Below are 24726 nucleotides of genomic sequence, written 5' to 3'. Positions count from 1 at the left end.
TTTTAAGAGTTTGTCCAAATCCATTAACCAGACATTTCTGGTGCTGACTGTGTCTGTTGGCAGGAGTGTGTTCATCCTTAAGCAATTTTGCCACAGACTTTTTAGCTCCTAACCATGAATCAAATATTCTTGGGTTGTCTATTGCAATGTGTGAGGATGTTTACAGAAAGCAAAACATTGCACATATAATGGAGAAAGTTTAATCACTTTGTCAGTCTTAAAAGCAAAGCAAACCTGAAAAAAGCTTGAATGAAAAGAAGTTAGTTGATGTGAGAGAGAATTTGGGCACTTAAATAAGTATTTTATCTTTTAGTTTTTCTGTACACAGTGCATAGTAGTTTATTTTTATTGTCCTGTTACAAAACTGTGAGTCTTCAAGTTATCTTGTTCTTTTCAGACTCAATTTCTGATCCAGGAGTGTGCGTCGCTGATTACAAAACCAAACTTTATCTCGACGCTGTCGTACGCCATTGACAATCCCTTGCACTATCAGAAGGTTTGTATGCTTCTTGAAGGGGATCCCAGTGTCAGAAACTGCACTGAATTGGTCCCTAGGAAACCAGCTAGTTTTCCTTTGTAGTAAATTTTTCAAAACCTGAGCTTGCCTGGTTGGTGTGGGTTGGTTTTTTTTGTTAAACTAAACAAGTTAGTCAATACTCAGAATGACTGCAAATTAATTTTAATACTTCATCTAATGTTGGTTCTTCATGGCTTGTGTATGGCACCAGAACCAAAACAAATCATCACTGCTTCTGTTTCTTTGAATATGAAAGCCATGGTAGTGGTTAAATAGTGAGATATATGGAAGAAGCTTTTAGATTAAATATATCCAAAAGTAGTTGTAAAGTTGTTTAGTTGTTAGAAGCTTTGTGTTAACCTGCAGCAGAATTGTTACTAATATTCCAAGCTTGCAAATAGACTCTAGATAGTCTGACACATTGCAAATGAGATAAATCCCAAAACAACTTCCATTGTATTCTTCTTACCTATTTCAGAGTCTAAAGCCTTCACCCCATTTATTTGCCCAATTGAGTAAAGTCATCAAATTAAGTAAAGTTCAAGAGGTAGGTGAACGCTTATTTGAAAAATACTTTCTTTTTTTTTTTTTTTTTTACTTTGCAAATTGGAAAGGTTAAGGTCCCCTTACTATGATGTTTGTTTTTGTTTGTAGGTGATTTTTGGTCTGGCTTTACTGAACTCTTTCAGCTCAGATCTGCGAGGTTTTGGTAAGTTTTCTAAAGTACTGCTGCAGGGACAGCCTTTTTCAGCAGTGTGCTTTCTAGATGGGTAGATGTGTGCCTGCCTGACCTGATCTTGCAATTAGTGGTGCCATTGGGAGAGACAACAAATGACACAGTCATCTTGTGTGAAGTTGAAGGACCATTTCATTAATGACTTGCTTGATAATGAATCAAATTAGGGTATTGTGATATCTTAAATTGTAGTGGTCCATTAATATTTGAGTTCTCAGGTACAAGATTTCTGTTTAAATCTGAATTGTTGTGGCCTGTGGTAAACAAACTCAAATAAAGAGAATGGTGCCTAGCTAAATGAATCTCATATTAAAGCAGAATCCCAGGTTTTGACTCTAACCTCTTCTGTTTCCAAAAGCTGCCCAGTTTATCAAACAGAAACTCCCGGATCTTTTGCGCTCTTACATTGACGCAGACGTCAGTGGAAATCAAGAAGGTGGCTTCCAAGATATTGCAATAGAGGTCCTGCACCTTCTCCTCTCCCATCTCCTCTTTGGGCAGAAGGGAGCCTTTGGGGTAGGACAGGAGCAGATTGACGCTTTCCTCAAAACATTACGTAGAGGTAAGTGCTGCTGTTCAGGAAGCCTGACCAGATGCTGACTTCGAGCTGGATTTTCATGACTTGCTGTCAGTGCAGAGTGCTGAAGTGGTGGGGGGCTTGCTGACTTAGCACTCAGTAAATTTTCATAGTTCTAAGCCGACAGAAAACTACCACTGTTCTGTTTGCTTTCAATGAGAAGTAACGTGATGCCGTGTTCTTGTAAAGTTTTGGTGACATTGAGTAAGGGATATTCAAGTCTGTGTCTGCTTGTATGGCATGGTATTTGTGGATTTAACTAAAGCAGCTCAGTGCACTGTAGTTTAAAACCCCCTTACAGAGTAAGGAATATAAATTTCAAACAAATGCATTTTAAGCATTGCTTTATTCTATTAGATGCAGATCTATGAGGAAACACTAGAACAGTGAGGAAGGTACTTCTGAGTTTAACTCTGGTTCATTTCCTGAAAGCTACCATTGTAGTCTGTTCCTTTCCAAAACCAGTGTTTGCTGTAAACCTATCACATTAGGGTGTATTTGGACTCAAGATGGTAATTGAACTTAACCCACTCCTTCGTTCTGCACAGACCTAGAGGAAGACATCATTTCTACAAAAGCAAAATATTTATTCTAATTTTTTTTAATATAACTTCTTAGTTCATATGTATTTTAATAAAGATTAGTGTATTAGCTTGTGTAATTCCTGACACTTTGTTTTGGGGTATTGGGCACTCCTCTTGGAACAGCCCTGGAGGGTATGGAGATGTTGTATGTCAACGGTGCTGTCTCAGGAAGGCCCACCCACAAGGTGGCTTTGCTGCTCTCCACTGTGAGCAGAACTCTGATCCACAGATATGATCCTCTCATTACTAGTCTCTCTTAAACTTTGCCTGCCAGGAAGGAAAAAATGAATATTTACTCTTTCTGTGCTCAAGTGCCTGGCTTAGTTTTGCTCTATTTCTTAGACTCAGTAGCAGATCCTTTGTTTTCTAATATTTCCTGAGTTGGAGGAGTGGCTTTTGCTGGACTGCTTATTGTTTCCTGCCCTGTGCTTTTTTTGGATAACTGCTGTTAGTGACAATCCAGTTCTAAACTTACACCAGCACAGCTGCTGGCCTTTTGGGCAGCTGCAGAGCTGCTGTGAACCTGCATGAGCCTAGTTTAGTCTACATTCTTCTTCTCTAGGAATATCCCAGTGCCAGTAGAGAACTGAAAATGGGATGGAGGGATGCTGCATCAGTGCTCTCTTGATTTCTGCAGCAGCCTGCCAACTCTAGCACAGCAGTGGAATAATTTTGAATACTCTTTCACGTGCAGCTGGTGTTCTGGATGTTTTGACACTTTGTTACTTTTGCCTTTAGATTTTCCCCAGGAGCGTTGCCCTGTGGTGCTTGCACCACTTCTATACCCTGAAAAACGGGACATTCTAATGGACAGGATCCTGCCTGATTCTGGAGGGATAGCCAAAACCATGATGGAGAGCTCTCTGGCAGATTTCATGCAAGAAGTTGGCTATGGCTTTTGTGCAAGGTTTGTAGGAAAATGTAATTTTCAAGCATGTAACTTTGGGTGGTGGTGGTTTTCTTTCTTGTTTCTTGAGGTAAAAGGTAAAGAGCACTTTACCTACTAAAATAAGTAGAATGTTATCAAGTATTATGAGGTCGTTTATTTGAATTCTGGTTGTATTTTGCTTCCTTCTAATGTGTATTACATGCCTGTAGACACTGTGTGGAATTTTGTCATGGTGAGAAGTGCTACATAAAAGGATTCACATTGCTTGTGAAGACTTCATAAGAGTTTGACTATCACCCTTTCATAAGTGAAAATGAAAGTGTCTGGTAGACATAAATTCCAGCTAAATCACACTAGAGTGTTGGAGGAACTTGCTCTTGCAAAACTTTGCTCTCAGAAAGAAGCTAACCTGCTTTTTTTGTAAGAAGCATGAGGTAGAATTAATTTATTCTGTATTTCAAGAGAAAGACTGTTGATTACTTTGGGGAGGTGATGAAATCTCGAAGGTATTAACATGAATTTCTGTTTAAACCAAGAAGTAAAAACACCATGTGTTGGAAGATACTGAATTATTTCCTTTGTTAACACATGCCTGTTAATAAAACAGTTTAAACATTCATGCTATATAAATCTTCCTGGCCTAGTTATGAAGTATACACAAAATTGGAAAAAACCTGAAGTTGAAACTCAGGCGTTTGAGTTTCAGTTCTGAAGTTGAAACTCAGGCATCTGCTCTTTGTTTTCTCTCTTGTCTCCTGGGAGGTTTTTGCTGGTGCCCTCTGCTCAGGGGTGCCATGGTTCGTATCAGACTGAAGGGCAAACGTTCACAGCTTAACTTTGAAGAGAGCATGTCAGCATTTTGAAATGTGCATTCTCAAAGCCTTTGTTTCGCTTTTAGGTAGCAGAAAACTTGAGTCTCTGAAGCTCTGTATCACAGATCAATAGTGGAAGTGCTTTTAACCAAGAAGAGTGCTAAACCTACCCTGTGCTTTTGCTTTGACAGAGCATAGTCTGTGAAACATCTCTGTGACATCCCTGTCACTTCAGGACACATGGCTTTGAACTGGAAATGTGTTGCAGTGTATTTCATAGAAATGATTGCACAGATTGTCTACTGAATTTTTCTTCTTGATTGTCCTGGAATTTTGTTCTGTTGGATCATTTGACTAATTTGGCTGAAGTAGTCTTATGTTGTGCTGCAGTGAAACCTGCTTTCCTCTAAGATCTCTCTGTTTTGTTGCATCTTAGTGTCGAAGAATGTCGCAACATAATCATGCAGTTTGGTGTTCGCGAAGTCACGGCTGCCCAGGTTGCCAGGGTTTTGGGGATGATGGCTCGAACTCATTCAGGATTGACGGATGGAATTCCATTACAAGTGAGTGGCCTCTTCTCCTGGGGATTATATTTCAGCAGAAGAAGGAGTTAAAATGTTGGTCTCTAGGATTTTAACAATTGCTTGTATTACTCAATACTTGTACTTCTGACTGTTCTGCTGTAAATCTCTAATACTTTCATGAATGAAGGATCCTCAGAGTGTTAAACTGATGTCATTACTAGTCTAAACTTCTGTTTATATCTTTCTAGTGCAGGGAGTTCTGTAGGCAGTGGGTATTGAGACTGTTTTATTTTTTACTAGTGTTTCATTCAGTGTATTTGTCTTGCAGTCTATTTCGGCTCCTGGCAGTGGGATTTGGAGTGATGGCAAAGACAAGAGTGATGGAAGCCAAGCCCATACCTGGAATGTGGAGGTCTTGATTGATGTTCTTAAAGAGCTGGTAAGTCTTGTGAGCATCTTGGTTTTTCATATGGATAAAGCAGGGCATATCTCACTATGATCATAAACCTTTTTAAGCTCCTCAACAGCCCAAACAGCTTTGAATCTCTCTAAGTAACTGTACTTAAATGCTGGGGTTTTTTTCCCTCATGAACAAGAAAATTTTGAGGAATTCTGGAAAATGGAAGCTACTTGAATGCGTAACTTGAGTGCAGTTTGAGATTCATTTCACACTGCTCCCGTGTATTCCAGCATGTGTTCTCTGAGGGCTTTTGTGTTTCAATGTATTTCTGACAGTGGAAAGTTTTGTGCATCAGAGACCTTGTTTTGGAAAACTTCTTACTGTAGGCATTAGTGATGAAAATGAAAGTATTTTTGTAGCTACTTATTCCAAAACTATTCTTTATTGCTTCTTAGGTATGATAGCACTATAGAAATAGGAAGGTTTTTCCACTGCTTTATAAGTAGCTATTTTTGTGATGAACTCAGTTAAACATGAGTACCATTTCCTTTGCTTGCCTTATGTGGGATTTTTTCTGTATGTTTCCCATGCAGAAGTCACTGTTTTATTTTTCTAAACCTTGGGCCATAAAATAGCTTTGTCTGTGATGCTCACCTATCTCTGAAATGAGTGGTTTGTGTTCCATAATGGCCACAGTGTCCTCTAAGCTCCGTCATCAATACAGTTTCACACTGTTCCTGGAAATACATTGGGTGCTTTACAAGGTCTAGGAGTTTACATTTTGCAAAAGGAGGAGCAAGTTCTGCTTGCGAGCAGATCAGACCCTTCTAGCTTTTATCAGAGGGTGTGAAAGCCAAGGAGCAAAGCTTGCGAGCAGATCAGACCCTTGCGAGCAGATCAGACCCTTCTAGCTTTTATCAGAGGGTGTGAAAGCCTAGGAAAGGAGTAAGTTAATATGCTGAGAGAGAAGCTATATGTTTGGGGTGTTTAAAGATTTGTTAATTAAATGTTTGGAAGGAGAGACAGCTACTGTAGTGCTGGGGAAGTGCAATCTCACTGGGTAGTTTAAAACATTAACTTGCATCAAATTCTCACAACTATATAAATACATCTCTTTTTAAAACAAAACCCTTGCTTTCTGAAAGTTGAGTGGAATGTTAAGCTGGGTACAATACTGATGAAGAGGGGCTCTTTCAAGACAGTACTGAAGATGTTAATGTGCAAAGCTCACAATCCTTGTTTGTCTGGTTGCAGAACCCTAGCCTGGACTTCAAAGTAGTGACATATGAATTGGACCATCCGGGATTTCAGATTCGTGATAGCAAGGGCCTGCATATTGTAGTTTTTGGCATCCAGAGAGGGCTTGGCATGGAGGTTTTTCCAGTTAATGCCATATACAGACCTTGGAAGCATGCAGAGGGCCAGGTATGTTTACCAACATTTTTGATCTATCTGTAGAATATTTGCAAAGTTTGCGAGTTTCTTAAATGATAAATGGAGATTAGTAGTGTGAATATTTAGATAATCCTCATTTGAGCCCTTGGCCTGTAAGGCACAATCAATCCTCAGGTGTGTTACAGAAGTACCGTGTGTGATTGAGTGCATTGTGTGGGACATGGTCACTTGCTGTGCACTGTGACCCTGCCTTTGGCCCCAGCACAGTTCTGGTGTGGAGTGCAGCTGAGCGTGGAGCTGCTGCTGCATGGCAGTGCTCTGGAGTGTTTACCTGGTTACATTAAAATGCCACAGCTTCTTGCAAACAAGTATCCACAGCATGTCTGTACCCATCATTCTCAAATTCTAGAAGTGTGAGGTTCAGTCTTACCTAAAACACACTGTGAAGCTTGGCTCATCCCTGCAGCTTAGTTAATTTGTATCATTCTCAAAATGTGGCACTTGATAAGCGAAAGGAACCCTGAAACTCTTAATGTCTAAACTACTTCTGACATCTTTTTTTTATTCCAGCTCTCCTTCATCCAACATTCCCTCATAAACCCTGACATCTTCTGTTTTGCTGACTACCCTTGCCATACTGTTGCCACAGACATCCTGAAAGCACCACCAGAGGATGACAATCGAGAAATTGCTACATGGTAATAAACCTGATCTCAACTGCTTTTCATACATACAGTTAGAGTAAGATTAATTGTCTGGTCAAAGGTGGCTTTATCTTTATGCAGCCAGATTTATTGTAGCTGTGTACATACCAGTAGATCAGCCAATAGTATTTGTGACATGTTTGGTGAAACCATTCACAGTATAGAACTTCCTGTGTACTTCCATAATAGCTTGCTTCTGTTGGAGTCTTCGGCTTGTTTGGACAGTGTCTGTTGGTGTGTTTTGGCATATCCTGCAAGCTGAAAGGAGGGGGCAGAGGAGGTGGTTTGAAATTTAAATCTGTTTTTCCCAGGATGATATTAGAGAAACTTGCTCTAATTGTATGAAAGTCCTAAAATTTAATTAGTAAATGTATGTGGCTATTGGTGAGTTACTGCATGAAGCTGACTGATGTGACTTTGAGCTGACCTTTACACCCCTTTTTTGGTATAGCCATGTAGCTTATTTCAGTACAGATATTTGCTTCTTTTTCAATTATACAGTCCAGAATAGGGAATTGAAGGATGAGGAATACAAGTAAATGGGCAATGACCACTTGTCTGTAAAGCAGGCAAAACAAGTAGAGTCTCCTCACTAACTTCCAGAAGTGGCGACTCTTAAGGTGCTTTAAGTATTCTGTTGCTGGAAGTATGTTTCAAGTTCCATTATCCAAGTGACCCAGCTCAAGCTGAATTTCTTCAATATCAGCTTTCAGTTCCCTCTCCTCCCTAACATAATTAGGAGCTCCTAAGATATTGAGTTATTTTTATGGTTTCTTGCAGGCTTAATTGTACATGATAAGAGCTGGAGTGTCAGGTTGTTTGCAGTGGGTGTTGCTTTATATGTCCTTACAGTTGCTGCATTAAAATATTTGATTCCAGGATCCTGTAAACTTGCTGCTTGGTAACTTTGTGGGCGTTGTCTATTTGGTTTTTCTTCTCTTTTGTTAGGAAGAGCCTGGATTTGATTGAGTCTCTGTTACGATTGGCAGAAGTGGGGCAGTATGAACAGGTTAAGCAGCTCTTCAGTTTTCCTATCAAGCATTGCCCAGATATGCTGGTATTGGCCTTATTGCAGATCAACACGTCCTGGCACACCTTGCGCCATGAACTCATCTCCACGCTCATGCCAATTTTCCTTGGCAACCATCCCAACTCAGCCATCATTTTGCACTATGCATGGCATGGACAGGTAAGTATTTTTTCACTGTAGTGTGTTCCTGTAACTTGAAAGCTTGTCAAATGGGTTGAACAGTTACAACAATGTTTGTATTGGTTTATGAACTGGTCAGTTTAAAACCCAAGAGGTAAATAATCCATGGTTTATGCAAAGTAGTGGGATGTCTCTTCCCTGACTTAAAGCAAACTCTTTTGATTTGATTTTCAATAATATTCACTGAGAAAATATTCCTGGAAAAGTGCAGAGACCCAAGTTAAGTTTGACTTTTTAAACCTTTAGCTTTGAACAAAGTTGACCACAGTTTCATTTTAAGAAAAAGGAAAATGCAAACCCAAGCAACCCAAAAGAAACCCCCAAACCCCTCACAGCAGCATCACCTATGCCGCCCCCTCAACTCTCAACCTCACACATTTAAAATGTAAAAAATTGAAGTAGTAAGAGGTGAGAAGGTTTAAACCAAAATAATCTCCTTTGTACTTGCCAAAAAGATGCAAGCTATTCTAGACATAAAGAAACTACCTTTGGAGTCTGAGTGTTTTCTGAAAACTTGAGACTGGCTGCTGACCTTTTTCAAGGAGAGCTTCCATGTAGAGATATGGTAGCTGTGTATGTAAATCCCATACTTCTAATGGATGTTTTGTTTGGTGTGGCCTTCATCATTGTGTGCACTGGTGGTTAAGCCAAGTCATACAGAATTTAAAGTGGAGGAAGTCTCTGGGGTCAGAGGGAATCTGCATTAGCAAACATGTTTTCCTGTTCATCTAGAGTAGCGTTAATGGCAAGAAGCTTGACCTCTGATGTCATGCTAAGAATGTTTTATATTTTCCTGATGGAAGTCTTTAAATTGAAGGATGAGGGGTAGAATAGACATGAAGTGCTTTTTGCATGAGGTCTTGAAATGGCAGAAGAGGTAGTTTTTCCACAGGGGAGGTCTGAGATCAGGGCACTGAATAATGATTGCCATGGGACATGGTGCCATTCCATGACCCTTTTATTTTAAACAAAGCCCTTGCTGCCATAAAAATCTTACTTGTGCTGCATTTTGAAATTGCCCCTGTATAAGCAATGATCTAGATACTGTGTTTTCCTTTTTAAGGTGTGGTACTGAATTTTCACTTCTGGACATCATGTCAGGCATAACATTTTATAAATATTTGTGTAGTCTGAAAACAGTTAGATGATAGAGAGGAATTGGTCCTGGACAGTGGTAGGAAGGAGCTGGGGATGTATGTATCTACACCATTTGCAGCCAGCTACATAATTTACTTGTAGCTCCTGGGTAGTTTATTTTTCCACAGAAAGAGCTCAAATCAGAAGCAAGTTCTGAAGCTAAGGAGTAAATATGTTTGTATGTTAAGCTTTTTTGTTGTGAAGTACCCTCTTGAATGTTCACATAATTGATCCTGTTACTAGAATCATGAAGTACAATCCTAATTTAATTCTTCTCAGGGTCAGTCTCCTTCAATTCGTCAGCTTATCATGCATGCCATGGCAGAATGGTACATGAGAGGGGAGCAATATGACCAGGCAAAATTGTCACGTATTCTTGATGTGGCGCAAGACTTGAAGGTGAGTTTTGCAAAATACTGCCATTCTTTTTTATCTGGTGCTTTATGCAGACTTGCTCATCTTTTAACAAAAGCTAAGCTTAACTTAGACTAATTTAGTAAGGATTACATTGTTTAGGCATGTCTGAATTTTTTTGTGGCTACTGTCCCTCATCTTAAAAAAAAGCCTCTGTTCATGTGACTTAAAGTACTCTTCAGCTGAGTTGTGGTATCTGACTCCAGATGTTTCCAGCCTGTCCTATTGTGAGCCCAAGACGTTGTATTTGGTATTTGCAGTGGGGTTGGTTATCATGGCTTAGCTGACAAGTACCTTGGGAAGCAGCACAGCAGAACTGCTTGCTGTGTGAGTCCAGGAAGAGCTTTAACTGTTTTAACCTTGAATATTATTGAAATGAGAATGTAGAAAATTTCAGATGTTTGTGTGAAAGTGGCACTGCTAAACATAATGGAATGGGGATTTCTTGAGAATGCTACTAGTTCTTAGATTTTATACACTGACAAAAGACTGGAAGTTGTGACTAACTTCTTTGGGGCCTTTATTGCTTCCTAAAGTTAGGTGCAAAATAATTGGGTGTCTCAAAGTGCAAGAGCACCAGCTGCTGCTTGAAGTCAGTTTTGTTGTAGCAATTACAGTGTTCAGAGATGACCTCTTAGAGCAGATATATTCCAAGTATCTCTGAAGTGGCTGAGGTCTGTTTGCAGGAAAATGCTATGTTCTTCTGCTTAACTTTGTAGCAATCACTTTAGTAGCTCTTGACCACTTGCTGGTGGTTTTTCATATCACAGAGGAATTTAAAACTGTCAGCACAAGGTCACTTCAAAGAAGGTGAAGTCATGATTTCAAATCAGAGCTCTTGCTTATTTGTCTCACAAGCAAGCTATAAGTGAAGTTGATAGTACCAATCTTTGTTGACAAAGAAAGCATAGCAGCATGTCATAATAAGACCTCTTTACTAAAACATGTATGGGAACTATAAAGAAAAGAAAGGAGAAAGGGTATCTGTGTGTCTTCACTAGTAGTCTTCTGATTTTTTTTCTTTAGGCCTTGTCAATGCTGCTAAATGGTACTCCATTTGCCTTTGTTATTGACCTTGCTGCACTTGCCTCTCGACGGGAATACCTCAAACTTGACAAATGGCTCACAGATAAAATTCGGGAGCATGGGGTAAAGCAGGATTTTTCTCTTTATTTTTGCACTCTTGTCAGTGACTAACTTAAGTCACTTTAACAATTTTCTAAGTAGCTTTAAAGTTGTCAAAAGTGTCTATAGTCTGATAGTTCAACTTTTTCACTGAACTATAGTAGCTTAGTGCAATTCTTTCCATGGTGCAATTGCCAAGTTTGAAATAGTGTCTTGGATGTAGTTTGGGAGATTAAGATAACATTTTTTTCCTCAGGAACCTTTCATCCAGGCCTGTATGACTTTCTTAAAGAGAAGATGTCCATCTATCCTGGGCGGCCTTGCTCCAGAAAAGGATCAGCCCAAAAGTGCTCAGCTTCCTCCAGAAACCTTGGCGACTATGTTGGCCTGTCTGCAAGCTTGTGCTGGGTAAGAATTATATTGGTTATGCTGAAAGAGTAATTCGTTTGCAACTGGCTTTCTAGCACATGGTCACAGCTGGTTTGGAATTTCATGTGGAGGATGGGGTTAATGAGAGCATATGAACTTGCAGGGATAGTTGCTGTAGTACATTTAATTTTGCATTGAAAGTTCTGTTGTAGGCTAGATCACAAGAGCTTGAGTATTTATTGTCAAACAGATGAGCTGATCGTGGTGGCTGGAGGCTGGCTGGTTAGTCAGATAATCAGTTGTTAATGTTAGATAGATGTAGGGCTGTAATTCAGAGAAAGGAATCCAGGCCATGGCTACAGAATGAGACAGCATCTTGGAAAACAGTGGCTTTATAATAGATTTTGTGATTGTGTTAACCAGATGTTTGTGTGCTAACTGCTTTGGCACAAAAGACTCGTGCCATCCTTATGTATAGGACAAAAGTGGGGGGTGGTGATTGTAGTGCATTTGAGGCTGAAACTAGGTATGTGTAACTTCTGTTGTCTCTGAGAGAGACTCAAAGTAGTCGAAGATGGAAAATGTTGAACATCTTTGCAGATCAGATTGTTTAGCTGAAGTCAAAAGAAAAGGGTTTATATTTGAGAGCTGCTAGAAGCAGGGGTGGAATATGGGGCTGATGGAAACTGAAGTTGGGCAAATCAGTCTTTAAATGCTGTGTACACACATAGTAAATGTGACTGAAAATTGTAAAACGTCTGTGGTGTTCTTTCTTAATGCTGTCAGATCAAGGTGTGTTGAACTGCAGCAATATTTCAGAGGTAACGAGAGGCAGCGTAGTGCAATGTGTGAGTCAGAGTGACTGGAAGCTGGAGGTGGGGCTTGTTTTGCTGCTGCATTTTGGCACCAAATGAAGCTGGCATGTCCAAGTGTGTGTTACATAATCTGGAGTTTATAGTGTGTCCTTTGGCTTAGCCAGTGTGGTCTTGAAAGAGATAAGAAACTTCTTTAAAGGTACTCAGGATGATTCATGGCTCTCATGTAGGAAATCAGTACCGACATAGAGTTGGTCACAATGAGTATTGGAACTGAAAGAGAAGTTGAGGTACCTGTAAGACTTTAGGAGAAAAGACTTCCTGTTTCCTGCTGAAACCTGTGTAATTGAAGTTCAAAGGCTGTTTCTAAAATAAAATTATCTAGCACATGTTTTGGTCAGAAAAGATAGCTCTTAATTTTCAAGTCAAATTGCATCTTTTGAGACTGTAGTTTTTAAATGAACTTATATTCCTTATTTTGCATGCTGCAGTGTCTGTTTTAGAGGTTTAATAGTTAACTGTAGGTTTGAATTGCATCTAATGTCATTGTGTTCTGAATTTTAATGTGTTACCAAGTTTTATTTATTCCATTAATTCCAAATGCCACTAGTTCTCTACTGGCACAATTCTCACAGCCTTTGATTTCTTTTTATAGCTACTTTTATTCCCTTTTATACAAGAATGTGACCTACTTGCAGTCATTTTCTATTAGTTATTCTCTTTGAGCTTTAGAAAGAAAAAGCTTGGATTTCTTTCATGAATCAATTGCTTTGATTAGCTTAGGTTTCAGTCACGAATGGAAGCAGGCGTTGTAAAAACTAGAAGGTTAAACTCACAGTAAATATGAAATACATTTGGGAAGGTAGTTGCACTTCACTAGCTGAAGCCTGCCATCTCCTAAATCTGTTGATTTAGGAGCCTGCTCTTTAATTAGGCTGTAGTTGGTTCTTGTCTTGTTTTGTCACCTGGGAGACACTTTTTTTAGCCACCAGGTCCCTGCATGTTCTGAGACTTATTTTTGGTGCGCCTTGTTTATCACTGGTGAATACTGCAGTTGTGGCATCGTGTAACACTGAGTCTTCAAAAAGAAATAAGTGTTCCTTCTATTGCTGAGTGTTTTTACAGTGAAGTCAGGCTTGGTTGCAGGCACCACAGGCTGACCAGCCATGTAATTTATTAACAGGGTGCTTATTACAGGTGTGAGAAGTCCTTCCCTCGTGGAGCTGCAGTGAGTTGAGAGGGGCAGCAGTGCCTTCTCCACACAGTCATGTCCTGCATGGTCCAAGTATGTCAGTGTTGGGAATGGTCATTTCTTCTCAGTCCTTGTCTCAGGCAGGGAAGAGGCTTCAGTGTACCTGTACCTCAGGAATGAAAAGGCTTGTTCCCACTTTGTGAGAAAGTGTTTGGGGGTAAAAAAGAGTAAGAGAAATGAACAGGTGATTCCAGCAAGCTGGAACTTCCCTTCCAGTGACAGTTTTGTTGCTCTAGACTCTGGTCCCTGGCTCTCAGCCCACCAACTTCATTTACCTGAAATGCAGACTGGGTTTTTTTGTGGGTTTTGGTTTTGTCAGGTTGGTTGGTTTGGGATTTGGGTTGTTTTGTTTTGTTTTTTTTTTAGAAAACCTGCAGTTCTGTGCTATCTAAAAATACTATGATGTTTACAACTTGATATAGCAGTGTGTCTCTTGACATGATAAAAAAGTTAACTCTGCCTAGATGGTGGAACAAAACATTAGTGGTTCTCTCCAAAGCACAAATGGCCTAACCAGTCGCCATAAATATCCAACTCAGGGATTGTAAGTCTCTCTTTGTCCTCATTCTGGACTGCCATATTATCTATCCACAGCAAGTTGGAATTTGTTTTGCAAAAGCATGTTGTAGTATTTAAGCATAAAGACTGCCAATTTAACCCTCAGAAGAGGAGAAGGGCAAAAGACTGAGGTTGGTAACCATATGTGAACTCCCCAGACCCATTCCATGGCTGACTGAAGTGCTGTATGGTCTTGAAATGCCTCCTGCATCAGAAAAAATCCTGTGGTGCATTTCAAGTGGGCATACATACATTTAAATGTTGAGATTTCTGAGACTGGCTCAGGTGAGGACAAATACATACTGTAGATACTGACTCTGCTGTGTACCAAGCTCAGATCTCCGTCTTCAACTCTGGTTGCACTTTCTGAAAAAGAAATCTCTTCGGGGTTTTTTGAAGGTAGATTTCTGGTTGCATTTTTATACATGCCCCACAAGGCCATTTGTTTTGAAGTCTTTGAAACAAGGCTCTGGTGAGAGGATGTTAAAAGAGTGTAAAGGAGCCAGCTTGTGAAGCAGTTATTAACATGTCCATTGCCCTGTATAGAAACTGGTCACCCATGGTACCTCCCCAGATTCCCATCTCTCATGGGTGGGATTTTCCCCACACTGCATAGTGGATTGCTGGCTCTAGGTGCCCTTAATTAATTCTGTGTGTCCCGTAACAGGATACCTGCCAAAACTGAAGGCTAATCTTCAGTTTTTCTGCCTTAATCCACCAGCATGGTTCCTTTGTTCTTTTTTCCCTCATCCTAAGAGTTGAGCAGTAAAAGCTTGTGAAAATTGAAATGAGGAATCTTCAGACAATGTAAACAGAACCACAAAGCTGTATTAGGATAGTTGCACCATTGCAGGAAGGAATCTGCAGCTTTAGCTGTCTTCACCAAAAATGTATAACTGAAGTTCAGGAAAGCATAAATAATTGGCTGTTTTTTCCAAAAGGAAAATGTTAGTGTTCTGCTATTATGTTTGTGGTTAGGTAAGTCGGCAACAGAGCTGGCTTTCCTTCCAGTTTGGGAACCTGGCAGTCAGACATGGAACACTTTGGAAAGAGGTACTGGCTGCTCTGGGTTGTGCAATGACTTTGTGCCTAAGTTTGAGTTTTCTGATGTTTTTTTGGTTATCATTTCCTTGATTAGTTAAATTTCTTGTCTCTGTTTGGGTTTAGTGCCAGTGTGTGAAGCACGTCTTTCAGTCTGTAGACAGATGAGTTTTAGTGAAGCAGGTGGTGGTATTTACCTCTTCTTTTTTTGTCTGTGAGTACATAGCCCATGTATCTCATCTTTTAGAGAGACCTTGTGTGTAATGAGATTCAGAATGAGAATAACCATAAATGGTTAAGTTTGGGTACAGGAAGAAGCCTTGAGGGGCAGATTTGAACAAGGGATCACAGAATCACTATCTGTGTTTTAATTCCTGAGGCTAAAGCTGTTTCATAGCCCATAGTGTGGACAACAGCAGACAAAGGCTCTTCCAAGAACCTGTTGGAGCCATGTAGGTACATATCCCAGCCTTCTGTGAGCCCTTACTTGCAGGTGTAACTGTAAAGGAGTATTTGAATCATCAAAAACAAAGTAATAGTCTGTTGGACATTGTTGCAGAACTACAGTTTAAACTTTTCTATTTAAATATAGCTGTTTCTCTTGGGAAATGATCTAAGGCAAGTTTTTCTAATAGCAAAAGGTAGCTTTTGCTTGGGTTGTTTTGCAGCTTCTTTTTGTGAAATATGGCCTCAATTTCTCTAGGAAAATCAAATAAGTTAAGGGCCTTATTTTTGTGAATGTTACATGGCTCACTGTCGTCCTTCCACGTCCCAGGAGTGTTTCTCAGGAGCTGTCAGAGACGATCCTCACCATGGTAGCAAACTGCAGTAATGTCATGAACAAGGCGCGGCAGCCCCCACCTGGAGTCATGCCCAAAGGACGCCCGCCCAGCGCCAGCAGCTTGGATGCCATCTCTCCTGTGCAGGTAGAACAATCTCATGCTGCATTTTCAGAAAGTGCTGTTGATTTAGTGCTAGTTCTGCTGTACTAGTTGAGCTCTTTCTGCAAGAGTAAGTCAAACATCATCTGGCTCACGTAGTTTTGTGCTTGCATGTCTTGATAGCTTGCTTGTAACTAGAGAATAATGTCTGAGGGATGTAGTTCAGAACTGTCTTTCACTTCACTGATGTCTGTAAGAAGTAACTGTGAAGTATTACAGGATGGGAGCACTGAGGAGGGACAGATATTTGGTTTTCTTAAAATAACTGAGGCTTTCTTTTAAAGTGCTAAAATTTACTAGGACTTCTGAGAATTAAGCACTGCCTTTGAACCTGATGTGTCTTGTTTGTAGCTTCACGGGCCAAGCCACAGTGCTAGAGCATAAGGACTTGTTATAACTGGGGCTCTTCAGCTCTCAACTGAACTGCTCTTTTAAAAACAAGGTACATTTCAGTTAATCCCTGCCACTCATCATCCCTTCCTCCTCTGGGAGCAACACATTACAGACAGGTTTTGCTTCTAGCAGTTACATTCAATGGCAGATTTTTAACTGGTGAAAAGTATTTCACATGAAATAGTGACAATTCAGCATTTAAGAATGACTGAATTGTCAGTAGATTATGTAAACTAAATGCAGACAGTGGTTTTCTGGTGAATTGTTGCTTTATTGAAGTTGCTCGTCAGATGTACCAAGTATCTTGGCAGCCTGCTACAAAATGACTCATGAACAAACAGCAGCAATTTTTACTCTGTAGTCATGTTGTCTTCTGGGTAGATAATACCATTTTCTGTTGTTCCTAGTCAGTTCCTTAACTTACTGCTTTGGCAGATTGTATTGTGCCTTCCCTCCTATTCATAAACCAGGTCTTAATGTTTTTTATTGTAGACTTCATTCAGGTATTTAGCTGTGAGAAGCTGGCATAGTAGGGTCCTTCAGACAGTCAGAAATACTCTTAAGTTTGAAATGAAACAGCTTTGTAAGTCTTGAGGTGGGGTCTGAGGTTGCAAACTGCAGGGCATAAACTACTCTAATATAAAAATCTGCAAGTAGAAGTAAATGCTGCCTATTGAAAGCATTTACTGCTGTGTGACACTCAGCTACAGACTGTGGAAGAATTAAGCTTTCTGTAGAGCCTGTGAGAGAGTAGGATTTCATGTCATTGCAGAAGAAAAATGCGTGCATTCTGCAGACAAACTAATCTTTGGGGGGTGATCTGGATGACTTCAGAATTTACAGTAACCACGCAGAAGAACTTTTCTCATAAGTGTTTTGATACGTAGCTGTCTTTGTACAAAACATGCCAAAAATCATCTGGATTGTGGTTTATGGATGTTTGTATAATCTTCCTTTCTTCATTCAGATCGACTCGCTTGCAGGAATGGCCTCTCTTAGTTTAGGTGGCTCAGCTGCTCCTCACACCCAGAGCATGCAAGGCTTCCCTCCAAACTTGGGCTCTGCGTTCAGCACTCCTCAGTCACCAGCAAAAGCGTTCCCGCCTCTTTCCACCCAAAACCAGACAACCGGTTTCAGTGGCATCGGAGGACTTTCTTCACAGCTTCCAGGTACTGCTCTTCAGGTGGAGTGGTTTGTTTTTGACATGGCACAGCTAAGGCATTGTTGTTGCTGTGGTTGGAAATACTGAATGTGACAGCCCACCCCTTAAGGGTGGGTGGGGTGCTTCCTTCCCTTTAAGGGTGGGAAGTCACACTGGACAAACAGCTGTGTCATAGGGAAGGGAGTTACACTCCGATATGGAGTGAGGAGTCCTCACTCCTGGGTCATTGCTGAAACAGCACTTCAGAGTGTTGGAGCTGCAATAGGTAAAAGGTTTGAGTCAAGAGGATGAGTGTTTTGACAAATATAGCAGCCTTATTTTAGGTTGGGACAGAGATGAAGAACTGCTTATGTTAAAACTGCTTGATATTAGACAGCAATGAGGCTATAAAGCTCAGAGTTCTTGGAAATGACAAGTGCTAGGAGGAGTGGTAAGTGGACACTGTGAAAGTGCAACTGAGATGACCAATTGCTTTTTTTCAGTAAGTGGTCTTACTACAGGTTTACTTTTCAGTAGGTGGTCTTACTACGGGTAGCCTGACTGGCATAGGAACTGGAGCTCTGGGCCTTCCTGCGGTGAACAATGATCCATTCGTGCAAAGGAAGCTGAGCACATCTGGACTGAACCAGCCTACATTCCAGCAGAGTAAGATGAAACCTTGTAAGTGGTAGTGTTGTCTGTGGCTGTGAAGTGTGACTGTGGTCTGCAGTTAATCTGTGTTTCCTTCAGGGGAAGCTTGGATCTGTAGGTGGTAAATGTTAGAAGTGTGGCTCTTTTATTATTATCTTAGTCTGAAAAAGGTGCTTCTAAACATGTATCCTAATAGCTTGCCAAATGTCTGGGGGTGGGGGTTGTTAAAAAAGAACTCATTAGCATAAAAATATAATGTGTTATGGATTTGCATGAGTAGTGTGTTGCTATGCTGTGTTTTGAACAAAAGTGTTGTCCTGCTTTTGGCAGAGAACTGTATGTCCATGGTTCCAGGGTGTTTTTTGTTTTGTTTGTAACAAGGTTAAACCTGGGTAAGCTCCTGTTGCAGCAGAGAACTTGACAGGTGAAGCAGTGGAATAGACTGCAGCATTGAATACAAATAAGACAAAAAGCTGGTGGAAAGATAGTTTTTGAAAGGAATAATCTGGTTCTTAACACTAAGCCATTATCCTTAACTCATTTATGCCTCTGCAGCATGCTCAGTGAGATGCTGAAGCAGTCAAATGGTCAGGAAGCACAGCCATATGCTAAATCTTTCACATTGCTGTTACAGAGTAGCTATCAAAGAAGCGGTATGCAGTAACAGTAGAGTTACCTATCTGTACAGATCTACAGTGGAGGTGGCTGTAATCACCATTGGTTTATATTCTGGATCTTGAACATTCCATAGAAACTTGTTGGAAGCTCACTGGCTGGCCTGAAAGTTTGTGTGCAAGTTTGTGTGCATGTTAGTGTTGTGTAGCATGCTTTATTCTAGACTGTTCTGCATTCAGTTATTTAGTTGTCAGCTGAGGTTAGCTTGGCATGCACTGGGTTCTAGGAGTAGAGCACTGTGAGGTAAATGCTATCTTAGGGTGCAGGTTTTTTTGAATAAATATAGCATATTGAAAACAGATTTTTAAATAGCAATTCCTGTCTGCTGGGAAGGTTAAATATCCTGCTCTTCAGAAGAACTAGCAGTTCTCTATAGGCTGGTAGAAGAATTGAAAAGGACTAGGTGAAATCCTGACTGTCTGAAGTTGTCCTGAGTATGATACCTGTTCCTTCTTTTAACAGCTGACTTATCTCAGGTGTGGCCAGAGGCTAATCAGCACTTTAGCAAAGAAATAGATGATGAGGCAAACAGCTACTTCCAGCGTATTTACAACCATCCACCACACCCAACCATGTCCGTGGATGAGGTGAGTTCCCTTCTGTAGCAGTTACAGCACCTGTCCAGAGACTTGGATCATAATTATTCCTTCATGTATTACTTTTAGTGGGAAATAATAAAGGACTCATGGTGGATGCTTGCAGCATTGCTTTTTTGCTTGGCTGAAGTTGTTTTCACAGTGAACTTGAAGTTGTTCATTACATTCAGCTTTGACTTCTCTGGATTGAAGACTTCAGATGTCTAATTAACACTCCTAAAATACTGCTAAGTGGGAAGGATTCAGTGTGGTGTGGAAGCTTTTTTGTTGAAAATAAGTGCTAAAGACTGACTTTAAATAGTCTATATAAATTATCTTAAATGTATTTGGTTTTAAACTATGTAAAAATGACTGCAAGATCCAGCTATATAAGTGTCCCAAGTTCTACCTTCTGAGCTTTTGATAATTATTTTTGTTAGTCTCTGTGAGAGTAATTATTGGTCCGATGTACTTACTCTTTGAAGTACTTCAAATTTGCTTTAATATATTTGCACAGTTATAAATTATGGAAGACACAACATTAATTTTAATTTTTCTAATTTGAAAGTAATGGCGTAGGCAGTCACAAAAAAGTTTTGTGTGAAGAGAGTTACTTAAAAGAGAACTGAAGTCTGAAGAGGAAGCTGGTTGTAGTGATGTAGTGTCTGTCTGCTGTCTAAAATGAAGCAGTTACTTTGTGGTTATGGTAGCACAATGTACCTTAGTAGTTGCAAACACTGATGAAACATGAACATGGGAAAGGGCTGAAATAAAGCAAATCTGTTGGTAACAATTTCCAATTTCTTTGCAGGTCTTGGAAATGCTGCAGAGATTTAAGGACTCCAACATTAAACGGGAACGAGAAGTGTTTAACTGTATGCTGAGGAATTTGTTTGAGGAATATCGTTTCTTTCCCCAGTACCCAGACAAAGAGCTGCACATAACTGCCTGTCTCTTCGGGGGCATCATAGAGAAAGGACTGGTTACTTACATGGCATTGGGCCTGGCCCTGCGCTATGTTCTTGAAGCCTTACGAAAGCCTTTTGCATCCAAAATGTACTATTTTGGTATTGCTGCACTAGATAGATTTAAAAATAGGTGAGTGTGGGTTTGGTACATTTCTAATAGTGCCTGTATTGTCTTGTGAACTTTGAACCTGCTCTAATCGTGCAGTACAGGATTGCACAGCTCAGCTCTGGCGTTTCTTCAAAAGATAAACTGACTTGAAACAAAATGTGTGAATGTGCTAGTTAAAGGGTAACCTTTCTAAATTAAAATGTTCTGTGTGATACCTTTATAAATGTGGGACAAACTGAGATGCTGAAACTACTTAGACTATAAAAATCAGTGAAGTGTTGAGTTAGATGAAGTAACTGACAGCTTGTTAGACATGGGATGAATGTAATTACCCTTCACAGGTGCTTTCCAGTGGAGTGCCATTTGCACTTTTCATTACTGAGGGACTGACTGAGAGCTGAGCTCTAGAACTTTGCTTTTACACAGAAAAGCATGGCTAAATAATCTCAGAAAAAGTTCTTTCTCAAAACTTCTTATGAATTGCAGATAGAGAAGATTCTGGGTGTGAAGTGTGCTCTGGTGTGCTGTTTAAAATGCACTGAACCAGACTACAAATAACTTATCCAGTAGTCTTGTTGCAAACACTGGATATAAATGCAATTGTGTACTAGGTCAGAAGTATAGAGATGTGGGAAAAGATGAGTTGCTGTGAATAAATCTTGTGCTTTAATATAGATTTTGCAGCAAAAAAAAATTTTGTAGGAAATGCTTTGCTTATAGCACAGCTGCTGTAAGGAGTCCAGCAGTAATTCTGTGGTGCAGTATGGGAATGATATACGTGATAGTTGTTTCTCTCTAATACTGTTTCTGATGTGGGCTTATTCTTCTGACTAATGCACATTTTGTCTGACAGATTGAAGGACTATCCCCAGTATTGTCAGCACTTGGCTTCTATTAGTCACTTTATACAGTTCCCACATCATTTACAGGAGGTGAGTGTGTCTGTAAGCAACACTAAGTTTCTATGATGTTAAATTCTTTAGAGCAAATTTCTGTTTTCCTTTGGAAAAGCAGTCTTGTCTGTGGTGATTTTAGACCATGTTGCATCCACAGAACCAAATGCCTTTTTTTAAAGGTTTTGCTCTGGGGTAGGGTTAGGCAGGTGAAGGTGCCTTTCCTGCTTCCATAAATCTGTTTGGGTTGTTTATGTTGAAACAGCTATCTGAGTATAACTGCATAATCAAGCAATGCATGTATGTCCATGCATGAAGGTTTTAAAGTGCCTCAGTGTATTCATATTCCAGTCCCTTAATGATTTAGAGTGTTAGTCTAAAATAGAGGTCATTCAGCTGGCTTTATACAGTTTCATACTTAGACCTGATAAAATAATCCAGGAAAAATTTCTTTCCTGAAGGTCTGAGAGCCATGGGAATATCTTGTTGTCGAAAACAGTGTTCATCACATGGTGTCTGCCTTGAATGTGCTTTTATTGGTAGAAATACAGAAAAACTGATCCCAGTGGCAGAGCTTAAGAGCATGAGCTAAATAAGGAAAAATGTTTGGCTCTACCATTAAGGTAGAGCTCACACCAGAAGCTGCCAAGTTCAGTAGCAGTCTTGGTTTCACTAACAGCTTTCAGACTGTACCCCTTAAATGACTGTCTGATGTTTCCAGTTTCTGGGGAAATGTATAGCAGTGGGGAAGAAACCAATTTTCTACTATGGAACTATTTCAGAAGATGTAATATCTAAAAGTTGGCTATTTCTGAACTGTGGTTTTGCTTATTAATGGTGAGCTGCAGACTATTCTGTCTAGCTGTCAGAGTCCTTGCAGAAGACTTCTTACCTGCTTTGTAGCCTGCTTCTTGATATTCACACATTGTTCTTAGGCTCTTTCTCCTCTTTTGTTCTGCTGCTCTAGGCTTGGAGGGATAGGGATGGAGTTTTTTAGGTAGTGCTCTGTAAAACATTAAGCATGTTAGGTCTTGAGATGCTTGACATCAGTTTGTTGAGGCCAGAGGCAGAGCTTGAGGCTCCTCTGCAGTAAGAAAGTCCATAGTGACAGGGATGCGATTTATCAGGGTATACAGTTGTATTTAGAGATTCCTTTATGGCAAGACTGTCAAATATTTAAATTATTGTTGGTAAACCTTTATAATGCTCATGCTGAAAATCAGCCTGTAGTTCTCTGTTGCTGCATGTGAAATTTTGTATGTGCTTGTTCTCCCTATTTTAGTACATAGAATATGGACAGCAATCCAGAGATCCTCCTGTGAAGATGCAGGGTTCAATCACCACCCCTGGAAGTATTGCACTTGCCCAGGCTCAGGCCCAGGCCCAGGTTCCAGCAAAAGCTCCTCTTGCTGGCCAAGTCAGCACTATAGTGACCACCTCAACCACCACCACTGTTGCAAAAACCATTACGATCACCCGACCAACTGGAGTCAGCTTCAAGAAAGATGTGCCGGTGAGCATTGTGTCATTGTGCCCTTCCCAGAGGGGCAGATGCTGCTCTGGACTGAGTACATATAGGCAGAATCTGTTTTAATTTGTGTACTACAGATTTTCAAACTGTGATCCTTATTTTTGATTTAAAACATATAACCTTTTAAAGCATGCTAACGTTTTTGTAGAGATGGCATTTTTCATCATCAGACTACCCAGTGTTACTTTGGGGTAAAGTTGAAATATGTTCTTGAGGCTGTAATTATGAAGACAATTACAGAAACATCATTTCTGTTAATGACTTGCAACAGGACTCTTAAAATAGTTGACAGCTGCTATTCTGCTTGGGACTTAAGAGCATTTACTGCACACATCTGACACAGTTCTAACTCCATTAGGTTTTTCACGTCTTTGGTAACTTGTGTAAACAACTCTGAACTGCTTGTCAGAGTTATTACAGGGTTGGCAGATAGATAGAATTGGCTATTGCACAGAAAGTTTTGGGGCACCCTTGGTCCCATGTGGATCCTGAGGATGGGCAGTGCTGTTCTGTGTGATGGCTGATGCACTGGAAAGTCGAGCCTGTCTTTCTGCCTGGGACTGTCTTTGGATAGGTCTCTGTAAAGGAGGCAAAAGCCAAACGCAGCTGGAAGTGTTGTGAACACACTTGGGGGGACAGTCATTAGTGTAGCTATTAATGTCTTTCTCACCTGATTACGTCGTGTAAAAACTTGTTACTTTGAGGTGTTTGTTTTCCCATTTAAACTTCAGTCAGGATTGCTACTGGAAGCTGCATTGCCTTTTCCTTTAATTGCAGTGTACCAGGTGCTAAACCCTGGGGTCCAGACCTGCAGCTGTAGAGACCAGGGTCACAGGTCTGTTGACTTAACCTGTCAACTCAGAATGAGAACCTGGTTTCAGACCGAACCTCTGGGATTTCTCCTTCCCAAATCAGCACTGAAGTGCTCCTGGAGACTCCCTGCTGTGTTAGGTGCTGCTCACTATTGTGTTGTGATTTTTCTCCAAGCTATAATTGTACACAGGCTTAAAGGCCTAAAGGGTGCCATTGCAATGGCATCTATCTTATGTGCATGTAGAGGCTTTTTCTGCAGCAGCATTCTTCTGCTGAGTATTGATCATCATTTTTAGAATAAAAAAATCACTTGGCTCCTTCAGAGTGCTGCTGAAAATGAATCTGAGACAGTAGATGTCCCCTGATAAAGCTCAATTCTATTTTTGCTTGACAGAACAGAGCAGAAGTTTCTTTTGATGTCACCTCTAGGTATTGTTTATGCTTAACTTCTTGTTCTCCCTCCAGCCTTCCATTAATACTACCAACATTGATACGCTGTTAGTAGCAACAGATCAAACAGAGAGGATTGTGGAACCTCCAGAGAATGTCCAGGAAAAAATTGCTTTCATCTTCAATAATCTGTCTCAGTCAAATATGACACAGAAGGCAAGTATGAAAGAATGCTAGTAAAAATAGATTTTATACTCTTAATCCTTTTTTTTATAAATTCATTTTTAAGTGTGGGCTGATGATACTGCTACAGAATTGTAACTTTAAAAACTTCAGGAGGGAGTACACTGTAAAGAAATTATAGTTTCCAACACTTTCTGCTTAAACATCTTTGGAGATAAAATTTTCCAGGGAGAGGAGTGATGGGTAAAAGATACCTGTTCTTAGTCTTAAATAAACATTCATATCATAAATGGACTGGGTACCATTAAATGTTGCAAGGTTAAGCTCTGATATACAGAAATGAAGGGAATTTTTCTGAACTAGTTGAGGTGTACAGTCCTGCTCCACCTGTGCTGTTTCGTGGA

General features: G+C 40.2%; 1 protein-coding gene and 1 non-coding gene across 9 annotated transcripts in view; both read left to right on the top strand.

Annotated features, from left to right (window-relative positions):
* CNOT1 (CCR4-NOT transcription complex subunit 1) overlaps positions 1-24726 on the top strand; it is a 55479-nt gene that overhangs the window by 10101 nt on the left and 20652 nt on the right. For 3 of the 8 annotated variants that reach the window (XM_041458662.1, XM_041458660.1, XM_041458661.1), the window contains exons 4-24: positions 398-496; positions 996-1064; positions 1172-1226; positions 1612-1815; positions 3153-3321; positions 4552-4678; positions 4968-5078; positions 6294-6464; positions 7005-7132; positions 8087-8327; positions 9765-9884; positions 10926-11048; positions 11281-11432; positions 15835-15985; positions 17361-17562; positions 18069-18215; positions 19323-19447; positions 20247-20533; positions 21366-21444; positions 22688-22918; positions 24215-24355. In XM_041458662.1, the coding sequence (XP_041314596.1) occupies positions 398-496; positions 996-1064; positions 1172-1226; positions 1612-1815; positions 3153-3321; positions 4552-4678; positions 4968-5078; positions 6294-6464; positions 7005-7132; positions 8087-8327; positions 9765-9884; positions 10926-11048; positions 11281-11432; positions 15835-15985; positions 17361-17562; positions 18069-18215; positions 19323-19447; positions 20247-20533; positions 21366-21444; positions 22688-22918; positions 24215-24355 (3132 nt within the window). The remainder of the gene's footprint in view (positions 1-397; positions 497-995; positions 1065-1171; positions 1227-1611; positions 1816-3152; positions 3322-4551; positions 4679-4967; positions 5079-6293; positions 6465-7004; positions 7133-8086; positions 8328-9764; positions 9885-10925; positions 11049-11280; positions 11433-15834; positions 15986-17360; positions 17563-18068; positions 18216-19322; positions 19448-20246; positions 20534-21365; positions 21445-22687; positions 22919-24214; positions 24356-24726) is intronic. The other 5 variants (XM_041458664.1, XM_041458663.1, XM_041458666.1 and 2 more) reach the window with 3 other exon arrangements.
* LOC121349019 lies at positions 16315-16450 on the top strand. The gene has a single exon (XR_005954452.1). It is a non-coding gene; the product is annotated as a small nucleolar RNA SNORA50 (small nucleolar RNA).

The sequence above is a fragment of the Pyrgilauda ruficollis genome, unplaced genomic scaffold, assembly GCF_017590135.1.
Source record: "Pyrgilauda ruficollis isolate IOZ18807 unplaced genomic scaffold, ASM1759013v1 scaffold13, whole genome shotgun sequence".
Lineage (NCBI taxonomy): Eukaryota > Metazoa > Chordata > Aves > Passeriformes > Passeridae > Pyrgilauda > Pyrgilauda ruficollis.
Note: the sequence above shows the minus strand (reverse complement) of the source record. Positions and strands in the feature narration are given on the sequence as shown.